A 19426-nucleotide genomic window follows, 5' to 3' on the forward strand; every position below is an offset into this window, starting at 1 on the left:
ACACCACCCCCCCCCCCCCCCCCCCCCCCCCCCCCCCCCCCCCCCCCCCCCCCCCCCCCCCCCCCCCGCCCCCCCCCCCCCCCCCCCCCCCCCCGCTGCTGAGCGGGACAGTGGAACGGCGGGGAGCAAAATCGGAAGGCAAAATCTGAGACCTGCAGAAGCATAAGCCAGTAAAAGTGCGCCGCCGATGTTATCAACTGTGAGAGGCCACCCTTTCAGCGATTTCGAGCGGCTCCAAGAACCAATACGCCGGAACGCTCTTATGACTGGTTGTAACGAACTGTAGGGATTGGTCAATTACCGCTTCAGCGCCTATTGTTTACCCTTCGCTCCCCTATTTTGCTACATGAGAACCCGCATGGTAACCGCATCTACTCCCGATGCTTGAATACGAATGGCTACAAGACCTAAGGTTTTCAGCTGACATGGTTGTACAGCGTTGGCAAGTATGAAGTACAATGCATAGTTGGGACTTACTATGGTTCGTTCCGCGTGTTCGGGGCGCACTGCTTTTTTTCTTCCTTTTTTCTCCTAATAATTAGGGTTTTTCTTTTTTCTCTCTTCCGACTGGCGACTGGGAACCCCCCCGGTGCATCGTCTCCGAAGCGATTACCTATTAAGGCAAGCTCGGCCGGCAATGGGAAATTTGAGAAAGCCCCTGACGGACTGCCGGGCTGTTTTCGCATGATGTCCATATGATAGAGTAATATGAGCGACAGATCCGATGATGCCACGAGGCCCGTGAGTTCGACAGGGCTGAGACATTTCCCAAGAGCTCCAACATCCTAGAAGGCATCGAGAACGCTTCGCTTATTAGAAACTAACCGATTTGGAGGCATGGTGCCATGCAGTTCTGCAATGTATGTACATTTCTAGGTATGTGCATGTTCGTTTTTCATTTCTTACTCTTGGCAAAATGTGAGAGCAAGACATTGTATGTAGGTAATTAAGATCTGTACATCCATTTATGTGGCTGTTTCTTAACTGTTTGTTTCTTCTCGTATGTTAGTGGCAATGGTCCAGGCTACCTAAGACATCTAATGGGACACAGATGAACGACTATGTAGGTATGTATGTAGAATTTGAGGCGTCTGTGATTTGCATGGTGGCTTGTTTCGAGATAAGATACCTAGAATTCTCAGCTAATCGCATCTTTGAATATCGGAATATTAACAAGCGAGAATAGACGAGCTTATGAGAAGTTGCCCTACACCTCCTTTAGACGGCACAAGACTTCCGCGTTAAAAAGCAATTGACTATACGCCTAATGCAGGGACAGTCTGACCGTCGCACTTAGGTACATTTTTAGCCTGTCTTCAGCGAACTTCGTACCTGCAGGACCTAGGTAGCCCTAGATCGGGGGCAGTCTAATACATCTAAGATGTATGTGTTCTCCATGTAAAAAGACTTACTGTATTATATAGCGTCGGTATAAATATCGAGGCTATGAAGTGCCAAGCAATGAAGCTTGAGTTTGTTGGGTTCTTGGCTTTTTAAGATGTCGCCAAGGTCGCCGTCGATAAGTTGCAATTGCCTAGGTTACATACCTGGAAGCGTCGCCCTATACTCTATGTGTACTTGGCCTGCAACTATGTCTCACCGGCACGCGAGATATTTTAGCTGCATTTCTTTAGACAAGGTTGGTGCAGGTCTTGGTATTACCTACCTATCCCAATGTACATACATAATCGTCGAGCTGTCGCCATTCCTAAATGGGTCGTCTGGCAGCATTGAAGCTAATAATAACAGCGCGCAGTACAGCCTGATGGATCTAACCTTATAGATTCGGCCCGCCCTTTGATCTGTCATTTCGATTATGCTGAGTAGTACGCGATGCACTGCACACGCAGTGTGTATGTGGAGGGCAGAGAAGAATGCTAGAAATCCTTCAGATAAATATGTAATATAATATGTACCTAGATACCTAATGTATGACTTGCAGACGAAGAATCCTTTTCTCAACTCGATACCGACAGCGGGTTGTGCCATAGGATAAGCGGGCCTAGTGCGTGATCTAATGTAGGTAGGTACTATGTACTTGAAACGAAAGTATGTACATAACAGACGGGATTGTGCATTTATCGTAGGTACGTACCTGTAGTGTGCTACCGAAATAACCGTAATTTTCTGCAGCCGCTATCAACTTTGTTTTGGAGTTGCCCAATTGCTCCTCAACCGTACCATTGGTAAGTAGGCCTGGTAGGCTAGGGGTACTCCATAACGTCCCTACCATTCAGAAGGAGAGGCTCGAATTTATTTGCGTGCCGCGAATTTGTGCGACAGTGGATCACCAGTAAGAATCCTTCAATGGCTACTACTATATGTCATACTACCGAGGACATGCGAAATACATACAACTACTGGGCGTATGTACGCGCAGGATTCAGCGAATCTATGGTAGAACCCCACTGAGCGCAGAGTCGATCCCTTGTTCCTTCAGAGGGCAAAAGGCCAGTGCCAGAGCAGAGCCGAGCCCAGCCCGCTCGGAGCCGTCCAAAATCAAATTTCTCCACGAAGCTATTCACTAAGGCGCCAATTTTATTAGTATTGGTTATCAATGGGAAAAAAGACCGAACTTACTTAATTAACCTACAGTAGTCGAAACGGGAGACGACTTATTCGACTATACGATGCCCCGTCGTCTCTCTAAACAGCCAAGCATAGAGCCCTTCTAGGCTGCCAAGACAGCAGGGAAGACTGTCTGGAATTCTACTATGTAGTGGACCGAACTGCAAAGGAAGTTCCCTTGTCAGACTCGAGGATGGATGGATGGTCGATGGCAAGACTTGGCAGATGGTGAACTCTAGCTTCCCCATATGGTCCATCGGCCTCCGCCCGGGAGCACACCCCCAAGCAAGCCCTTCCACCATTCAGCGGATACGTCAGGACGACCCAAGAAGAGTAACTCGCAAGGATTATTCGTGCTCAATGCCTGTCGTACATACCTATCTACCCACCTGCCCACCTTCTACTATGTACTAGGTTAATAACATGCAGTAATATGCGGTTAGGTACTTCGTACATACATATGTGCAATACCACAAGAAGCGAACCGATCCACTCCAAGAGTTGCAACCATCGAGTATCCACTACCCCAAACCCCCGGCAATACGCCGTCAATTGGCCTTCAGCGTCGAGGCCGCCCCATCTATGCGTTAGGTTACATGTACGGATCCGTACTGTAATGTACTCGGTGCCTTCATCTAAATATCTCCTTTCCTCCTGCCGTCTCTGTCTGTTCATGTATTTCTGGTCTTTTTGCTTTCTGGTGTCTCTCTCTTCGTTCATGTTCCCGCCTCTACTTGTGATTCATGTGTATGGGAATACCCTCATCTACATGAGATTCGGGGCCATGAACGCCACATAAGCTATTAATCCACTTACACATCAGAAGCATTCGCCGCGCGCCCCCGGCCTATGCCTGCCTGTTGTTGGTTTGAAGTGATTAGACGACTACCTTACTTATACACTTTCAGGCGCGCATAATTCTAGTTGACAGAGTCCGTGGACCCAAAGATCTACCGAGTAGGAACGATTCGATTAACAGTCACCTGTGAACACGCCTGCGATATACCTTTCTCGTTTTACGCGACACCCAAGTCGGTTTACATCAACCTCGCCAGGTACGGTTTCCACCATCCCGGAGTCGAATATTCGGGTCGAAGTAGTAGCATATACACCTTGTAGCTAGCGCCGCACGACAGCATTAGTATTAAGATTTTATATCGACGAGTAAAATCTATTAAGCACCCCCAAGGATTGTGGTCGATATAGAGAGAATCTCAATATGGCAAACAACACGATAGCAGCCTTACGTGGCGGGTGCCCCGCGCCCTTTTTCAATGAGCTCATGTTCCCTACGGATGCAGGACGTAAGTCTCGAATCGATCTCATCCCCGAATGTGTATCTAATCGGTCTATAGATGTGGATGGCCGGTTATGCGCGCCCTTTGCGACCTTGAGTTGTTGTGTACCTTGTCCTATGACAGACTGGGCTTACCCAGATAATTTCAACACGGCAACGACGGCAGCAAACTGGGTCAATGTCGTTGGCATGGTTTGCTGTGCTTTTCTCTTGATATCCTGGATTGTGCTTCCCGTCGATAAGACACATCGTCACTATCTGAGCATTAGTCTCGCCTGCGCCGTTGTTCTGATGAATGTGAGTCAATTCTTGTTTAAGGATATGCAGCCTGAGTATAATTAGCTAATCATCTACAGCTGGGATTCATTATTCCTTTAGCGGCCAAGCCAGAGCAATGTTTTAACGAGATCACTCCGCACGGGATGGATACGAGTTCCGTATGCGCCGCCTCGGGTTCCTTTTTGCTAGCCGGTGGCTGGGCTGGTATCATGTGGGTTTTCCTACGAGCGCTTTCCCTGCATCTTCAGATCTGCTGGCAATTAGTCGTGGGTCGAAATTATATGTGGTTTTCTCAAGTGCTTGGTTGGGGCATACCAATCATCGGCCTCGTTATCCTCCTTGTCTTCAGCGGAGTTTCGTTCCGCTTTGGAGCTACGTGCCATATCAACCACGAAAACAGTTTGGCCGATTTCTGGATTCCGCTGCTGGTATTTGCGGGCCTCACCGTTATCATTCAATTCGCCACCTTCGGATACTGCATTAAGGTCTACCTCGCATCCCTGACTGACAATAGCACCACAACCGAAAACTCTGGCATGCCCTCTTACTCAAACAGCATCCGCACTATGACTCCTCGTCAGGCATACCGAAGAATACGCCGCGTTATCCAACTTCAATGGCGTGGCATTGTCATCGTGCTCATTATCATCGCAGATGTCATCTTCTTCGCCGTTGTCTTTGTCTTCATAGATAATACTGTGGAATCAATCAAGACTCATCCTGACAAGGCGTTGTCTTGGGCGGCCTGTCTAATCCAATCCGGTGGTGATAAGAATAAATGCTTATATTTAGCAAATGAGTTAGTAGTCAGTCTTCCGACTGTCATAGCGGTCCTAATACTTCTAGCGGTAAGTGGCCATCGTAGAGAATTAGTGATTGTAGATGAGGCTAATAATAGTTATAGATGAATGGAATTTGGCTGCTCTTACTCCTCGGCCGCTGGTCAATGGTTACTGGCTGGCTCGACATACTCGGATCATACACTGGTACACGTACCAAGAAAGAATTTGTATCTGTTGATGCTCGGATGGATATTAAGCAGGACCCCCGGTCTTATGAAATGTTGTCTCGCGATTCCGGAAAGACAGACACCATGCTGACGCCAATTAGCCCGGCAATGTCGCCGACCTCGCGAGGCGGGCGCCAGACGCCGGATTACTTCGGACAAACGGCACGATACCAGCCACACCAGCGATCGTTCTCTTCACCAAGGCCGCCGCAACAAGTACAGTGGGAATCGACACAGGAGTACCATGACTCGTATCCATTACCATCAATGCCTGCGCAATCGAACGAATATGAAAACATGAACCCACTAGGGATGAACAGAATACAGAGAGACGAAGAAGAACGATACCCAGCTCCGAGATCTCAATATACCCAGCCTGGAGCATCCGATTATAATCGCGATCATGTTTTCATCTAAGCAAACGCATTTTATTCACGCAGACTCGCTGCGTAACAGCTATCATGTAAATGTTTTCTTTTGATGTTACCGTATCAAAACGGCGTAGTGCCTTGGACATAGTGTTTTGATGCTTAAAGCGCGGCGTCTCGGGATTTGACGGATTTTGTATCGCTAAAATCACTCTTTGCCCTAAAGGCGTGATCGACTGCAAAGGATAGGCAGGGGGCATCGGAAAATCTAGGGATATAAATACCCCAGAAGAGAGGGGTGTCTCGAGGAAAAAGCAGCGAGGCAAAATGGTATAACTAAAAAATAAGTACTCATAATGTGGACACCAAGTTCAGGGGAGGAGAGATGGCGGCAAGCCGGCTGGCGGGCATGTTTCATGTCTTGCCTCTGATGCCTAGAATGAAGCATCATGAAAGCCGACCGAGAGACGAAGCTACGCAGCGACAACAGTTTCGTTTCTAAGGGCACTTAGCTTGTTGGCTTCGGATAGGTTGGCCTATATTAGTCTAAATGAATAAAATGGGCTACTCGCCTCAGTTTGACTTTTACTTTCTTGCTCCAACTTAAAATATCCCTCGCTCAATGAATTATATTCCGAAGCTGTTTGATGTTATTGATGATGGATATAAAATGATATAAAATGGTGCTGGGTGAGCTTATATAAATCAGTCGGGCTGTACTTTACGTATTACACCCATAATGCCTATGTTAACTTTAACTTCATTCATTGCATAATAAAACTGAGAGATGCTAATATTTATTTCCCAAAGTCTGGGCATTTATGTTTTTAATTTATGTCACCTTGATTAGAAGCACCTGCACTGGTCCGAGAACGATAGGGCTGCAGTTGCATACACATAATGTGCCTACATGTATGTACTTACCTACATATGTAAAGTAGGTATGTACCTACCTAGGTAGTACGTCAGGAGTTGGACGGATTATGTAATGTAAGGCTTGTCTGGATGAACTGTCTGGCCAGGGGTAGGTATTGTCCATACAATAGGTAATGCAATAGTGGGGTACGTACCCTGTTAAACCCGCCAACGTCACTCCGTGACGGAAGGACTGGCTACCAATTCTTCAATGCTTTAACTCAACCCGATAAGATCTTCTTTCTCGCCCTCGCAGACATTAGTCTCTACTTCTCTTTCCATTTAATTATTTTATCCTTGTAGATCAAAACCCACATGTTACAATGGGCTCAATACCATCATTATCTATCTTAATTGTCGTGTCTTGTTTCGGAATACTGGACATTGATTATATTTAGAATAGCACCCTCCTTATCCCGCCTAACTCAATCCCCGATTCTATTGTTACCCCCGATCTTCTTGGAGAGAGATATAGGTATACATATATATCAAAATGTATCACGTCCTCCTCTTCACATTCCTCTTTCTCGGTGGTTACGTCCATTATCTGTGGAAAGCCGAGGCAGCCCTTCAAGAACCATGGGTTCCAGACATAGGCGACCGACTCTTTAGCCAGCGACCTCTTCCCCCGTTTAAGGAATCGTCTAGTATAGCAACCTATACCTTTCCTCTACGGACTCAGGGCCGGAATATCGTCGATGCTACCGGCCGTCGCTACAAACTCGCCAGCGTCAATTGGTACGGAGCGAGCGATGAGCTCTTCATCCCCGGCGGACTCGAAGTACAACATCGCTCTATTATCGCTGAGACTATCCGCATGCTGGGATTCAACAGCGTACGCTTACCTTACTCGGACGAGATGGTCATCCGCAATCCACATATCCTCCCCCATCTTCTCACCGCCAATCCTGACCTCGTAGGTCTACGCGCTCTCGATATACTTCAAGCCGTCGTTGAGGCATTGACCGATGCCGGCATCGCTGTCATCCTCAACAATCATATCACAAGTGCGACGTGGTGCTGCGGCGCCGATCCGTGCGACGCCGGCTGGGCCAACGATCAATTCGGCCCCTTGTGCAAAGTCTCACAGACCGAGGAGGAGTGGATACAACATTGGGAGACAATCATGCAGCCATTTGTGAACAACCCGAGAGTTATTGGCGCCGACCTCAGGAACGAGGTCCGCGGCGTCTGGGGCACCATGTCGTGGAACCGCTGGGCGGACGCTGCCGAGAAATGCGGGAACAGGCTCCTTAAGATGAACAGCGACTGGCTGATTGTCGTCGGCGGGACCGAGTCCGGGAACGACCTGACGAGGGCACGCGAGCGGCCGATCAAACTCGACGTGGCGGACCGAGTTGTGTACTCGGCACACGTGTACGCGTGGTCCGGGTGGGGTAGCCGAGAGGGCCGGTACGCGAAACGCAGCTACGCATCCTTCATCCAGGCGATGCGTCAGAACTGGGGATACCTAGTCGAAGACGACCTGGCGCCCGTCTGGGTGGGCGAGTTCGGCGCGCCGCACCATCCCGGCGCCGGCGACGCAAATTACTGGCGCAACCTGCTACGGTACCTCAAGCGCATCGATGCCGACTTCGGGTACTGGGCCATCAACCCGCGCAAGCCGAAAGACAACGCTCAGGAGACGTACGCGCTTGTGCATGACGACTGGATCACGCCGATTCTGGATTATCGCATGCGTGATATGACGGAGTTGATTGCCGGCTCGGGAGAGGGTAGTGGTGAGGATACGTCGGATGGGGGGAAGAGCTTTGGCCCGGGAGGTTTATAGCGTGTTCTAACCGGGAAGAAGCATGCGCTGCGTTGTGCTTTTGGTTGGAATGGTGTGGGGGAACTGTGCTGGAAATACCCATTTGGGGAGCGGGAGGATAGGGACGACGAGGGGATGTGCGCTCGCCTTGGCAGGGTTGCTAAAGGGTATTATTTTTTGAGGGCGGTTATTATTCCCGACTGGTGGTGATTGCCGTAGGTGAGGTTTAGATCGTGGGTTGGTTGGTTGGTTGGTTACGAGAGTTAGAAGGTAGGTATCTCCCTAGCGAGCGACCAGCGGACTTTTCGTCATGCTGGCGCGGGAGTTGGTTGTGGTTGTTAGGTTGAGGCGGACTGGGTTATTAGGTGTCTGCCCTTCGGAAGCGAGTTATAGATAGACATGAGACCAAGCATGGACAATGAATAGCGACATATTATGATTTCAGTTGGTGGAATTATGGAACGGCTTTATTCGTTCTTTTTTGGCTTGTGAACCCCTTTTATTTGAATTTGGGTTGGCTAAGTACCTACGTGGATAGATCATTGATGACATACAGATTTCAGCGTGCTCTTTATATATACGGTTTTATATCTATAAAAAATAAGCTGGGTATTCCGTTTCTGAAGTACACTTATTCCTTGAGTAGGTAGGTAGAGTTAAGTTCTATCACTTTACGGAATACCGCATTATGGTACGGCTTTTAACTGCTAGAGCGCAATGTTGAAGGCTGAGAAGTGTGTATAGGAATAGTTATTTATTTATTTTTCATGGAAATCAACTTATATTAAAAGCTATTAAATGTATTTCATTGTTTTATAATTTCCTACTAGTTGCTAGTACATGAACAGGAATTTGATGTAAAGTGATGGCACCTTAACCCCTATTTGTATGGGTGCTCGAGAGGTCATATATGTAACCGTAGTGTCTTAATTCATTTCGTGGTTTGTTTGAGAAGCACTCATCTCTTGAAGAATTTCATCCCTTTATCCCCCGACAATCTCCCTTTGCTCGTACCTGGTTAAGCGGATCCGAGCTGAGAGACTGATGGGTTGGGATAAGTGGACATAGATTGTATCACGTCTACAAGTTTAATTAGTGAATCGCGTGATGAAGTACCCGAATCGATAACACGTCGTAACAATTGTGACGAGCTGGAACACAGCACATAATGGCGCTATAAATAGCATATAATTGCCGAATTTATTAGGCGATAGGGCGGCAGGAACCAACCAGCCCCGTTTGAGCTAATGCAGGCTCCACTCGGAACCCCGAGTATTTCACCTCTTTTTCGTTTCAAACAGCCGAACTCCAGATTTCCAAAAACCCCAGAATTCTTTTACTGCTCCCTTTCCTTCTTAATACTTATTTTAATACTTACTACTATGTATATGCGCTAACCCTCTCTCTCTCCAATATCACCGATCTAGAATTCGTGAATCAATTGGCCAGTTAAGGATAGACACCGAGTATGTCTAAGAAGAATGGTGTCGCAAATGATACTAAGCTACCTCTCGAGCTAATTCGAGATCAAACCTCGTCTTCTCTCATCTCCTCGGTGCTTGAAATCGTCAATGGCCGCACCGTCAGCAAGGAGAACTGGCTCAACTATGTCGAATGCCTTTATGTGGCCAAGGACAGCGAGGAGCCTAGCGGCAAGCGGAGACGCGTAGAAAATGGCAGTGTAGCCGCCGACTCCTCGCAGCTTCTGAGGAGAAGGTCTATTGGTCTTTTTCAAAGGGAATGTTACACTGAAGACATACCTTATATCGCTGTCTCATACACTTGGAAGGCTTCAAAGGAAGAAGAGGCAGACGAGGAGACAAACAAAGAAACGGCAGGGCGCTATCTTGTCGAGCCTCACAAGCCCGGCCAGCCTGCCCTAGCTAAGGTGAGGCCCGTGGTTCTGGATCGAGTACTAAAGTACGCTGAGCGTGTGGGCTGCGAAAATATCTGGATCGACCAGGAGTGCATCGACCAGGAGAACCAGGCGGCGAAGGAAGCAGCAATCCAAAGCATGCACCTAGTGTATACGTTAAGCCACTGGCCAATTGCCCTCCTCACGCGTAGGATTAAGACCCCGGAAGAGCTCAAGCTCCTTGCCAATCTAATGCGTAATAAAATTGCATCCGAAGATGAACCAGCCATGTTAAATCTTCTGGATGACATTACATCTGACCTGTGGTGGACGAGAGCCTGGACGTTCCAGGAAGACTATAGAGCTTCTACCCGAATGATGTTGCTTCTTCCACACTGTCGGAGTTTAGATACGTGTAAACGAGCCATGGTAGATGAGTATGGTGGGTATATTCTTGGCGATGTCGAAGGCGAGATTTGTATAAAATCTATGCACTTTAGGGAACGGGCTACGGAGTTCTGCCTCTCATATCAGGAGAGATCAGATAAGGTGGATATCTGTAACAGGGTCATTAAGAGGGCTACAAAGTACAACGTTCTCCTCAAAGACAAGCACTCGGCGTACTCGGCAACGCGGTCGATGTCCCCCATAATCCTCTCGGACATAATTTGGCGGGGCATTGGGAAGGAATCCGACCGCCTTGCCATCATGGCCAACTGTTGCGATTATGGCACTCGTATCAACACAAACTTTCTCAATGAGAAAGGCTCTAGTCTCAGCCTATCGATCCTGGCCCAATATCTTCTAAATGGCGAAATCATAGAGAACGACCCGGAACGACCCGCCCTAGGTATACTTAAACACAACATCCACGAATACCTATCTGAACAATCGCTCAGTAGCTTTCGTCCCCCAGTCAAGCAAGGTCTTACATTTATCAAAGGCTGTCGCTTTACCAATCCACTGCTGACTCCAGAGGGAGCACTGACCACAGGTCACCTCTGGAAATTAGGCAAAGTCATACGCCGGAAACCAATGAAGTGTGAGAAGTACAATACGCTGAAACCCCTTGCAAAATTTGCTACTGAGTTGCAATATAGAGAATACGGCACCTCTTACGAGGATATCGCAGTCGATCTGGTTGAATGCGCACGCGACCGCGACCGCGGCCGCTCTCTATACCGCGGGGGGTGGTGGCTTGACTGTATGGCTGACGAGGTCGAGGATGCCCTGATGCAAGGAAAGGCTCTTCGACTAGGCTGTCTCGTAGACCCTAGAAATGGAAGAGGATACAGTCCCTACCGTGCTGTCTTCGTAGGCGACAGTCGCGATGATTGGAAGAACGAGAACGACATCAGCTACGCCTTTACTTCATCCCAGTTCCATGAAGAAGACAAGCCGGGGTATACCGAAAAACACGTATCTCTAGAGGTCGACATCGAGTGGCAGAGGCGCGACAGACCCGAGGGACGTTCACCCTGCATGATACCGAAGCTATATATCAAGCGATGGCTCAACGGCATCTGTTTCTTCGATAGTGTCCATCGAAGAGAAGTCTTGTTTCCCTGGCATCCTACACTGCTAGAATAGGTGTAGGGAACCCGCGATTACTCCGAGCCCGGGATTTATAAGACATGAGACGAGACGAGACGAGACGAGACGAGACGAGAATACGAAACGAGAGAATGAGGGTCATCAAGGAGCGTTGTATTTTATTTTGTTTATTTTGTTTATTTTATTTCATCACGTGTACATGAGAAACTCCTCAAGTGGAGAGAGGATGAGGAATCCGAACCTAGAGTAAATATGAATGCAATGAATATAGTGCTTCCGAGGGTGTCAAGTATTAGTGATTATGGCTTCTTGCTAGTAGAAGACTGCCCTGGGAATGCGACTATTAATTAGGCTTTCTGAAGACTACAGTCTGCCGATCTGACGTTATATCAGCTCAGTCTTAAGTCGTAACCGGGGAGAAGGAGTAAGAATGCAACTTCATCTCAGCACAACACAGCACAACACAGCATAGCACATGCTGAGTCTACCTACGCCTACATGTTATAGGGGATAGAACGACGATATGATCACGCATTACAAACATAACTATCTCACCTCGATACTTGCCTCTGCATAAACAATTACCCATCATCCTATCATCTCTAGTAGAATACAGAATACACAGGAATCCCGGCTAGGAACCTCACAAGACTTATGCAAAAACTTACACGTACATCACATCTCCAGAAAGTCGTTAAAACATCCATTCTACGAACTTTTATATTCGTTTCGTATCAGCCTTTTTTTTTCCTTTTTTCTTTTTTTTTCTTTTCTGGGTTCTGCCCCGGAACTCGGAAAACGTAAAAGCCTAATAGGCTATCCGAATACTCCCCTTCCCCTTGAAGATCGTAAAACTTGCCTAGGTAGACACATGGGCTTTGTAACAACAAAGTTGAAAAAAAAAAAGAAAAAGAAAAGAAAAAGGAGAAAACAACCCGTGTCATATTTCATCCTTCTCTCAGCTGCCGAGCTGCTCTCCTCTCCGCAATACGCCGGTTGGGCAGTTGGTTGGTTATACGGGACAAGGATACCAGACAGTCAGCAAACAGACACGACGAAAGGCGGTCGATCAAAAAAGGAACGGAGTGAAATTGATTCTGCCGAGATTGCGCAACATGAATTCCAAACACCGATTTTGCACGGGTGAGAATCAGACATGGTAACACAACACGACGACATTGATGCGAGACGACGACGAAGAAGAAAAAACCCTCCCCCAAAACAAGTGGTGTGTAAATGCAACAATGACAAACCCGGCCCTGTTTCTGACTATCTGTCCGTCCGGGGCGTCTTTTTCTTTTTTCGAAAAAATAGGCCACCATCGGAAACGACAAAAATCCCGTGTGCCTAATAACTCCGTTGCTAACAAGTCCACACTTTGAACACAAAAGGAAGAAAATATTTGAGAGAAAATGCGTGTTCCAAACCCGAAAAAAACGCCGTTGCTGTGGACTTCATTTATAGAAACGATTGTTGTGTGGCGATGTGACATACGCAAGCAATGTCGAATGTGAGTTTTCACATTCGATCCGTTAGAATAATGCCTAAGTCTCAGAAGGCCTCGCATGTGGCCGTGGCGTCGGCTCTTCCGCTGCTTCCTCGTCTTCTGCGATAGTCGCCGTTGTTGATTTTGGTGTTGTGTCAGGACCTTGGCCGGCGGTACTTTGATCGAGCGTTAAAGAAACTTCCGGCGGCGTCTGCAAGGGGGCCCTAGATGACGATACAGCACCTGAAAATGGCGAGACATCACTCTCCCTCGAAGGGGTGACCACCTGAGTCGTAGGTTCTGGGGTAGTGTCGGATGATGAGATAGCAACACTGTCGTGGCTATTTGCCCTCATCATTTCAATCCCGAGCTTCGAGCTAGGAGTTGGCTGCTTGCCACGGAACCCACGGTCTCGATGCGTGCCAAGCTCGTCGTCTTCGTCATCTGCCGAGTCGTTACCTTCTCCACGCCGCTTCTCGAGATGTTCACGCCTTGAACGAAGCTTCTCTAGAGATCGCCGGGGAGCTGGCATTCTAGGCTGCTCCATCTGGGCTGGGGCTGACTGTTGAGAAATGAGTGGGATCGGCATTTTCGAGACTCCTCCGGAACTCCCAGGTGTCTCCTCGTTGCTAATACCAAGCCCGGACTCTTCTCCCCACTCGCCCATACCTTTGCGACCAGGGACCACGGGTATTTCATCGGTAGTCGCAGATTCAGAGTCCCCGAATAAACTGGAACTAATAGAATCTTCCCTGCTCGATCCCCTGAAGCTACTACTACCTGGGTGAGCATATCCGGATGATACCGAGGTGGGACTGTCTTCCATGTGTGGAGTTTTCAGTCTCACACTAGTGATAGGGTTTGGAATCGGTAGTGACTGGACTTGACCTGGTGTCGGCGGTTTCCATTGGCAAAGGTTGGAAAGAACTTCGATTAGCTTAGAAGAGCTAATAGGTTTCTCAATGAGCGAGTCAAAATAATGAGGAGCTTGTAACTCCTTCAAGTAGGCTGTGATTGCAACAATAGGCGTATGGGCGTTGACGTTCTTGACTTCGCGCACCATTCGGGCAACGTCCGAACCGCTTATTTCGGGTAGTTTAAACTCGGTAAATATGATATCAAACTTGATTTCGCTAACCGCGTATCGAACTGCATCTGAGCCGGTCGAGGCGGAGATGGTACGACACCGCAGCTTCTCGAGCAACTTCTCCATTACCATGCGCGAAACTGGGTGGTCTTCGCAAATTAGAACGTCTAAAGAGCGGAATGACGGACTATCAAGCACAATAGCCGACATCCTGCGAGAGGACTGGCGACGTCGTTGCACTTTAAGAAGAGCACTCGCCCGTTCGTTTTCGTTGTCCGATGACGAAGGAGACATGTCAAAAACCTGGCTTCGACGATTGCGATGGTGTGCAAGAAGATCAGCAGCTACGGGGCTACCTTCTTGAGAGCCTACGGTCAGGGATCGCGATCGTGTCGAGGATTCGCTTGGCTGTCTTGGAGTCCCTACTGTTTTATGCGGCGATAACGGCAACGGCAACGGCAACGGAGGCGGTGCAACTTTACCCTTCGCGGAGGACGGAGAAGCTGCTGTTGCTGATTTTTGAAGGCTAGGGGTAGTACGGGGGACATCAAAGAAGCTCCCAGGCTGCAACGATCCAGAGCCAGATTGTTGCGACAGACTTGAAGAATTGCTCGAGGCCTTCCTGCGACCCTCTGCTCCTTGACCTGCATGGAAGGAGACGAGGAGTGGCGAAGACGGCTGAGAAGCACGGCTAGGAGATGAATTAGCGAGACTAGCCGTGGAAGGCGATGCCGGGCGCTGTGATGCCGACGCCTTAGCATTGGACAAGTTGCGTTGTATTGGGTTGGATAAGATCGGGCTTCCTTCGAGCCCGGGACCTGGGGAAGTGGGATTATTCCCACCTGGGCTCGTTCCGGATCTGTTCTGTGCCGCCATCGCCTGAGCTTTCAGCTGCTGGATAACATCTTTGTTGGCTTTGTCAAGCACTGTAAGATTCTTGAAAGCAAATGTTCCAAAGTCATCCGAAGCCACCGGCTCACTAAGTCGACGACTCTTTAGATCTCGGATGTGGGGAGGTATGTGTAATGGCATCAAGCCTCGTTTGATCTGGTTGACCTGGACTTGGGACCGGACACGCGATAAAGCATCGTGCGGGCGATCAGGATAATCCGGTGTCGCGACTGATGGAAGCGAAGCTTGATCTTCGATCTCTTCGGTAAAAGACTGCAGAGTGGCACCTCGAGCATCAAAATACTCTGTGTCCTCGGGGTTCTCAGGTTGAGGAATAAACTGGGCATCGTCCTGTAGCAGAGTAGCCCAATTGATACCTTCGAACCAGGGGTGGCTTCTAATCTCTTCTCCGCCAGACTCATATTTTCCCTCACGATTCGAACCTAGCCTCTGCTGCGGGTCGATACAAAGCAATTTGTTAATAAGGTCTTTTGCCTCGGACGATACCTCATCGTCTGACTCATCTGGCCACATAATTTTTCGCCCGAGTATGTTCTCGAAAACCTGTTCCGCCTCATCGGCGTGAAATGGGGGGTAACCATAGAGGAACTCAAACATAATGCAGCCGACTGACCACCAATCACTCGTCTCGTCCTGTCTAGCACCTTTAATGGTTTCGGGGGCGAGGTAATCGGGAGTTCCTACGAACCGTCGATTTGTGTCCTCGGGATCGAATAGAGCCATTGGAGGAGGCATCATGCTTGACTGAGGCGGTGTATTCCTATGTATGTCGCTATTATGGCTGTTGGTGTGTTGAAGCGACTGTAAATCAGGAGAAGCATTACCGCCGTCACTCACATCATCGCGCGGAGACCGTAAACTAGTTTGGCTATGTTGAGGGTCACCTAAAGAGAAATTCCCCATCATATGCGCCAACGTTTCGCTACCACCGCTGTCGCTACGCTGGCCAGATGGATGAATTTGTGAAAGGGTAAAATAAGACGGTTGCCCAACTCCAGTATCCGGGGTTATCTGTGGCGTGGCAGCGGGAGAATGGTGACTACCATGGAAGTCAAGTGAAGCTGACCGAGACGATGCCACAGATGTTGACCTGACAAAAGGCCCCGTCTTAAGTAAATCGGGTGTAGGCTCAGCGTTTCCACTATTTAGAGCTCTCTTCTGGCGACCGATCAATCCCATGCGCGATAGACCAAAATCAGTCAATTTGAGGTGGCCTTTTTGATCGATGAGTAGATTATCGGGTTTTAGATCACGATGGATTATGCCTCGATCATGTAGATGCTCTACACCGAGAATAACTTCACCGAGATATTTCTTTACCCACTCCTCTGGTAGTCCCCCGAGGACTTTAATGAGGGAAGCACAATCTCCTCCATTCAGATATTCCATGACAAGATACAAGTAGTCCTTGCTAGAGAACGTCCAATACAGCTTTGCAACGAATTCGCTCTCCCCTTGCCACATCATAATAGCCCTTTCGGCTTTAACATTTGTGACTTGATTTTTAGCCACCATGTCCGCCTTTTTCAAGACCTTAATTGCGAAATATTCACCCGTGGACTTCTTCTTTGACAGGTAGACACTACCAAAGGCACCCTTGCTAATCGGTTTGATAATCTCGAAGTCTTTGATTGAAGGGGGGACTGCACGTGCCATCGGTGGATGGTTGACAGGGTTTAAACGGGGAGACGTGGGTCGATTTGGAAAGTCCGACATAGCTGTTGAAGATTGTCGACGGTGATGCGTAAATATGGCCGGTGAGCTAAATTCACTACTAGGGAGCATAGGCGAAGCCTCCGGAGAAACGACTCCATCTTGTGAATATTGAAGATTACGAGGCTTATGTTTTCGTAATGGCGATGAGGGCTGCGTGGCTCTTGAAGGTGACTCCTGGCGATGAGGTGATGATGTACCGGTAAGGACGAGGCTTCGCCTTTGATGTTGGCGCGAACTAGTAGCACGTCGTAAACCACCCCGTTCGGACATAGGCGAATCAGTCCGAGGCGGTTTCCTCGCTACGGAAGTGGATCTGCCACTACCATCACTGTCTCCGGCATCAGTCTCAAGCAAGGCAGATCCCCGGCGAGAAGCTCGGGATGTATTAGAGGTGCCTAACACCTCCCGGTGGGATTTTGGCGTTGGGCATTCCCTAGGGCTACTTGACCTTGTAGACTCAATAATAGAAGAAGGGCGCCTTTTCTCGTTTGCATCGCCCAAGTCCACATTCTTGAGAGCAAGTGCCAGTGAAGAGGGCGTATCGAACGACCCAGCAAAGATGGGCTCTTCCTGTGCCACCGGGGTTTCTTCGACCTCTTCCTCCTCATCGTCGTCTCCCTCATCGTCATCCTCCTCTTCTTCTTCTTCCTCTTCCTCTTCCTCTTCTTCACCTTCATCCTCAGTCGAGTCGCTCAGCCGACCTTCCGCGATACGAGCTGCCTTACGCATGGCATCTTCGACGCAATTCTCTACTATGACGGTAAGTTCCACCCGGATCCGTTCCGCATACTCGATTATCCTCCTGTGGCGAAATACGGCTTCGACCTTCTCTTTAGCAACTCGTTCGGTTTCTGCGCATAACAAAGCTAAACCCTGCTCCTGTTCAAGGGTATTCGAGCCAGGAGATTGCCATTGGAGCACCTGAGATATTCGAGACTCGGATTGCGGTGACTGAGTTCGAAATTCTTGCGACGAGGATTCCTTGATTGCGGGTGTGCTGATTTCGATAGCGGTATCACACAGGTCCAGGAGCAACTCCACAATACGGGCTTGAGGACGTCGGACCGCAAACGATCGAGAGCGACCATGGCCGAATCCGGTCGATCGATCCCTCGATGATGGAGTTGGAGATGCCGCCCCGGGGGAGGATGTAGTGGAGGAAGGCCCTATAGGTAAGCCCCTGTACTCGGCAATAGGTATCGATCCTGGCTCTCCTGAAAGAGTACGGCTCTTGCGGGCCTCTAGCGCATCTAGTACTTTGACGATAGCGTGTCGATGTTCAGTTAAATTCTCTTGGGCTATCTGAACATCCATTTCAGCTCGATGCTCTTGGAGGCATAGATCCGTGTGTTTTTCAAACCACCAAGGCGGTATTTGGCGTTCGCAGATGCGGCACAAAACTGGCAGCGGCGGCGGGTTTTTTGAGGGATCTTCGTTTCCAGACTCAGCTAATTGGGTTAAATAGCTAGCCAGAACCTCAGCACCCGACCCAAGAGAATCTACAAGCAGCGGTGCGAGGTCAATTTTTATCTCTCGTGGTGGAACCCATGGCCGTATCATCCACATAGTCTGGGAGGAGTCAGCCTAAAGTTAACTAATATGAGTTCGGTTTCCTACATGACTTTCGCCCCCAGTGGTGCGATCGTAGACCATAATCCCTTGAGCCTCTAACTCGACCGTGGCAGAGTTGCTTTGGTCTGCTTCAGACTCCTTGCTAGCATCGGTAGGATATAACTTAGACAGGGGACCTAGGTAAACGGTAAATCGGACATAGTGGCTACGTGAATCATCATTCTTCATCGAATCAATAGCTTCGGTAAATGCAGACTTGTCCTCGCTAATAATCAAGTCGGCGATCGGGGTGCCTTCGACGGCATCTGGATCTGTCCCAATAACATCGGCCCATGATGGGCTAACCCACCGAATAGAGCCATCGAGATTGAGGTCCATAATGACATTCAAAGTCTGCTCCGCGGCCTCACGAAGTTCTTCACGCTCTTCCCTAATGTTTGCGCTTAAAGATCTTTCCATTGAACGGCCGATGGCTTGAGCACGGAGTGAGGTGACGGCCGGGGGGGCCAGTCTATTGGTATCCTCGTCCATTGTTGAAAAACGACCGGTTCGTTGCCCAATTGCAATGATGGCATCGGGCAGTAAGCCTCTTAGATCGAGAAGAAGCCCTCGACGGTTTAGCAGAGGCGCAAACGCGTCCGGGCGGAATGTAGGCGTATCGTAAGATTCGGTTCTTGGTCAAGATTGACCTCATGCAAAGCCAAGATATCTGGCAGAAAGCCAGAGTCAGAAGCTTGCAAGAACCCGAGACATGACGGTGAGTGACGTGCGTAGTTGGTCAGGTCACTCGATTCTGGCAGAGTTTGATCTGTTTGAGGGTTGAGGACAAGCCTCTCAGCTCGGACCGAGGCGGCCACCACGCTCGAGTACTATCGCGATCCGATCGTATTGTTGACAAAGGGGCGGTAGGTAGCGACGGGGGGGGGGGGGGGGGGGGGGGGGGGAGGGCGGGGCGGCGGGGGGGGGGGAAAAAAAAACCCCGGGACGGTTTGGAAAAAAAAAAAAAAATAATATAAGGGGAAATTTAATTTTTTTTT

At 49.0% G+C, this 19426-nt stretch overlaps 4 protein-coding genes across 4 annotated transcripts; 3 read left to right on the forward strand and 1 right to left on the reverse strand.

Moving 5' to 3' along the window:
- The first annotated feature begins 3577 nt into the window (after window positions 1-3577).
- F4813DRAFT_249445 (uncharacterized protein) lies at window positions 3578-5680 on the forward strand. Its single transcript, XM_049240128.1, has 4 exons — window positions 3578-3872; window positions 3924-4162; window positions 4222-4992; window positions 5049-5680. The coding sequence occupies exons 1-4, from the start codon at window positions 3788-3790 to the stop codon at window positions 5568-5570; spliced, it is 1617 nt and encodes a 538-aa protein (XP_049095573.1). The 5' UTR covers window positions 3578-3787; the 3' UTR covers window positions 5571-5680.
- Window positions 5681-6557: 877 nt separating this feature from the next.
- Window positions 6558-8952, forward strand: F4813DRAFT_373892 (glycoside hydrolase family 5 protein). Its single transcript, XM_049244869.1, has one exon. The coding sequence runs from the start codon at window positions 6930-6932 to the stop codon at window positions 8226-8228; it is 1299 nt and encodes a 432-aa protein (XP_049095574.1). The 5' UTR covers window positions 6558-6929; the 3' UTR covers window positions 8229-8952.
- A 370-nt stretch (window positions 8953-9322) lies between these two features.
- On the forward strand, window positions 9323-11999 carry F4813DRAFT_373894 (heterokaryon incompatibility protein-domain-containing protein). Its single transcript, XM_049244870.1, is given in 3 exon segments — window positions 9323-11111; window positions 11163-11710; window positions 11721-11999. 2 exon segments carry the CDS (start codon window positions 9676-9678, stop codon window positions 11650-11652), a joined length of 1926 nt encoding a protein of 641 aa, XP_049095575.1. The 5' UTR covers window positions 9323-9675; the 3' UTR covers window positions 11653-11710; window positions 11721-11999.
- Window positions 12000-13049: 1050 nt separating this feature from the next.
- On the reverse strand, window positions 13050-19071 carry F4813DRAFT_249509 (uncharacterized protein). The gene is made up of 2 exons (XM_049240130.1): window positions 18435-19071; window positions 13050-18386 (listed from the first exon to the last, which is right to left on the reverse strand). Exons 1-2 carry the CDS (start codon window positions 18918-18920, stop codon window positions 13161-13163), a joined length of 5712 nt encoding a protein of 1903 aa, XP_049095576.1. The 5' UTR covers window positions 18921-19071; the 3' UTR covers window positions 13050-13160.
- Between the last annotated feature and the right edge of the window lie 355 nt (window positions 19072-19426).

The sequence above is a fragment of the Daldinia decipiens genome (genome assembly GCF_022478715.1).
Source record: "Daldinia decipiens strain CBS 113046 unplaced genomic scaffold F4813scaffold_45, whole genome shotgun sequence".
NCBI lineage: Eukaryota > Fungi > Ascomycota > Sordariomycetes > Xylariales > Hypoxylaceae > Daldinia > Daldinia decipiens.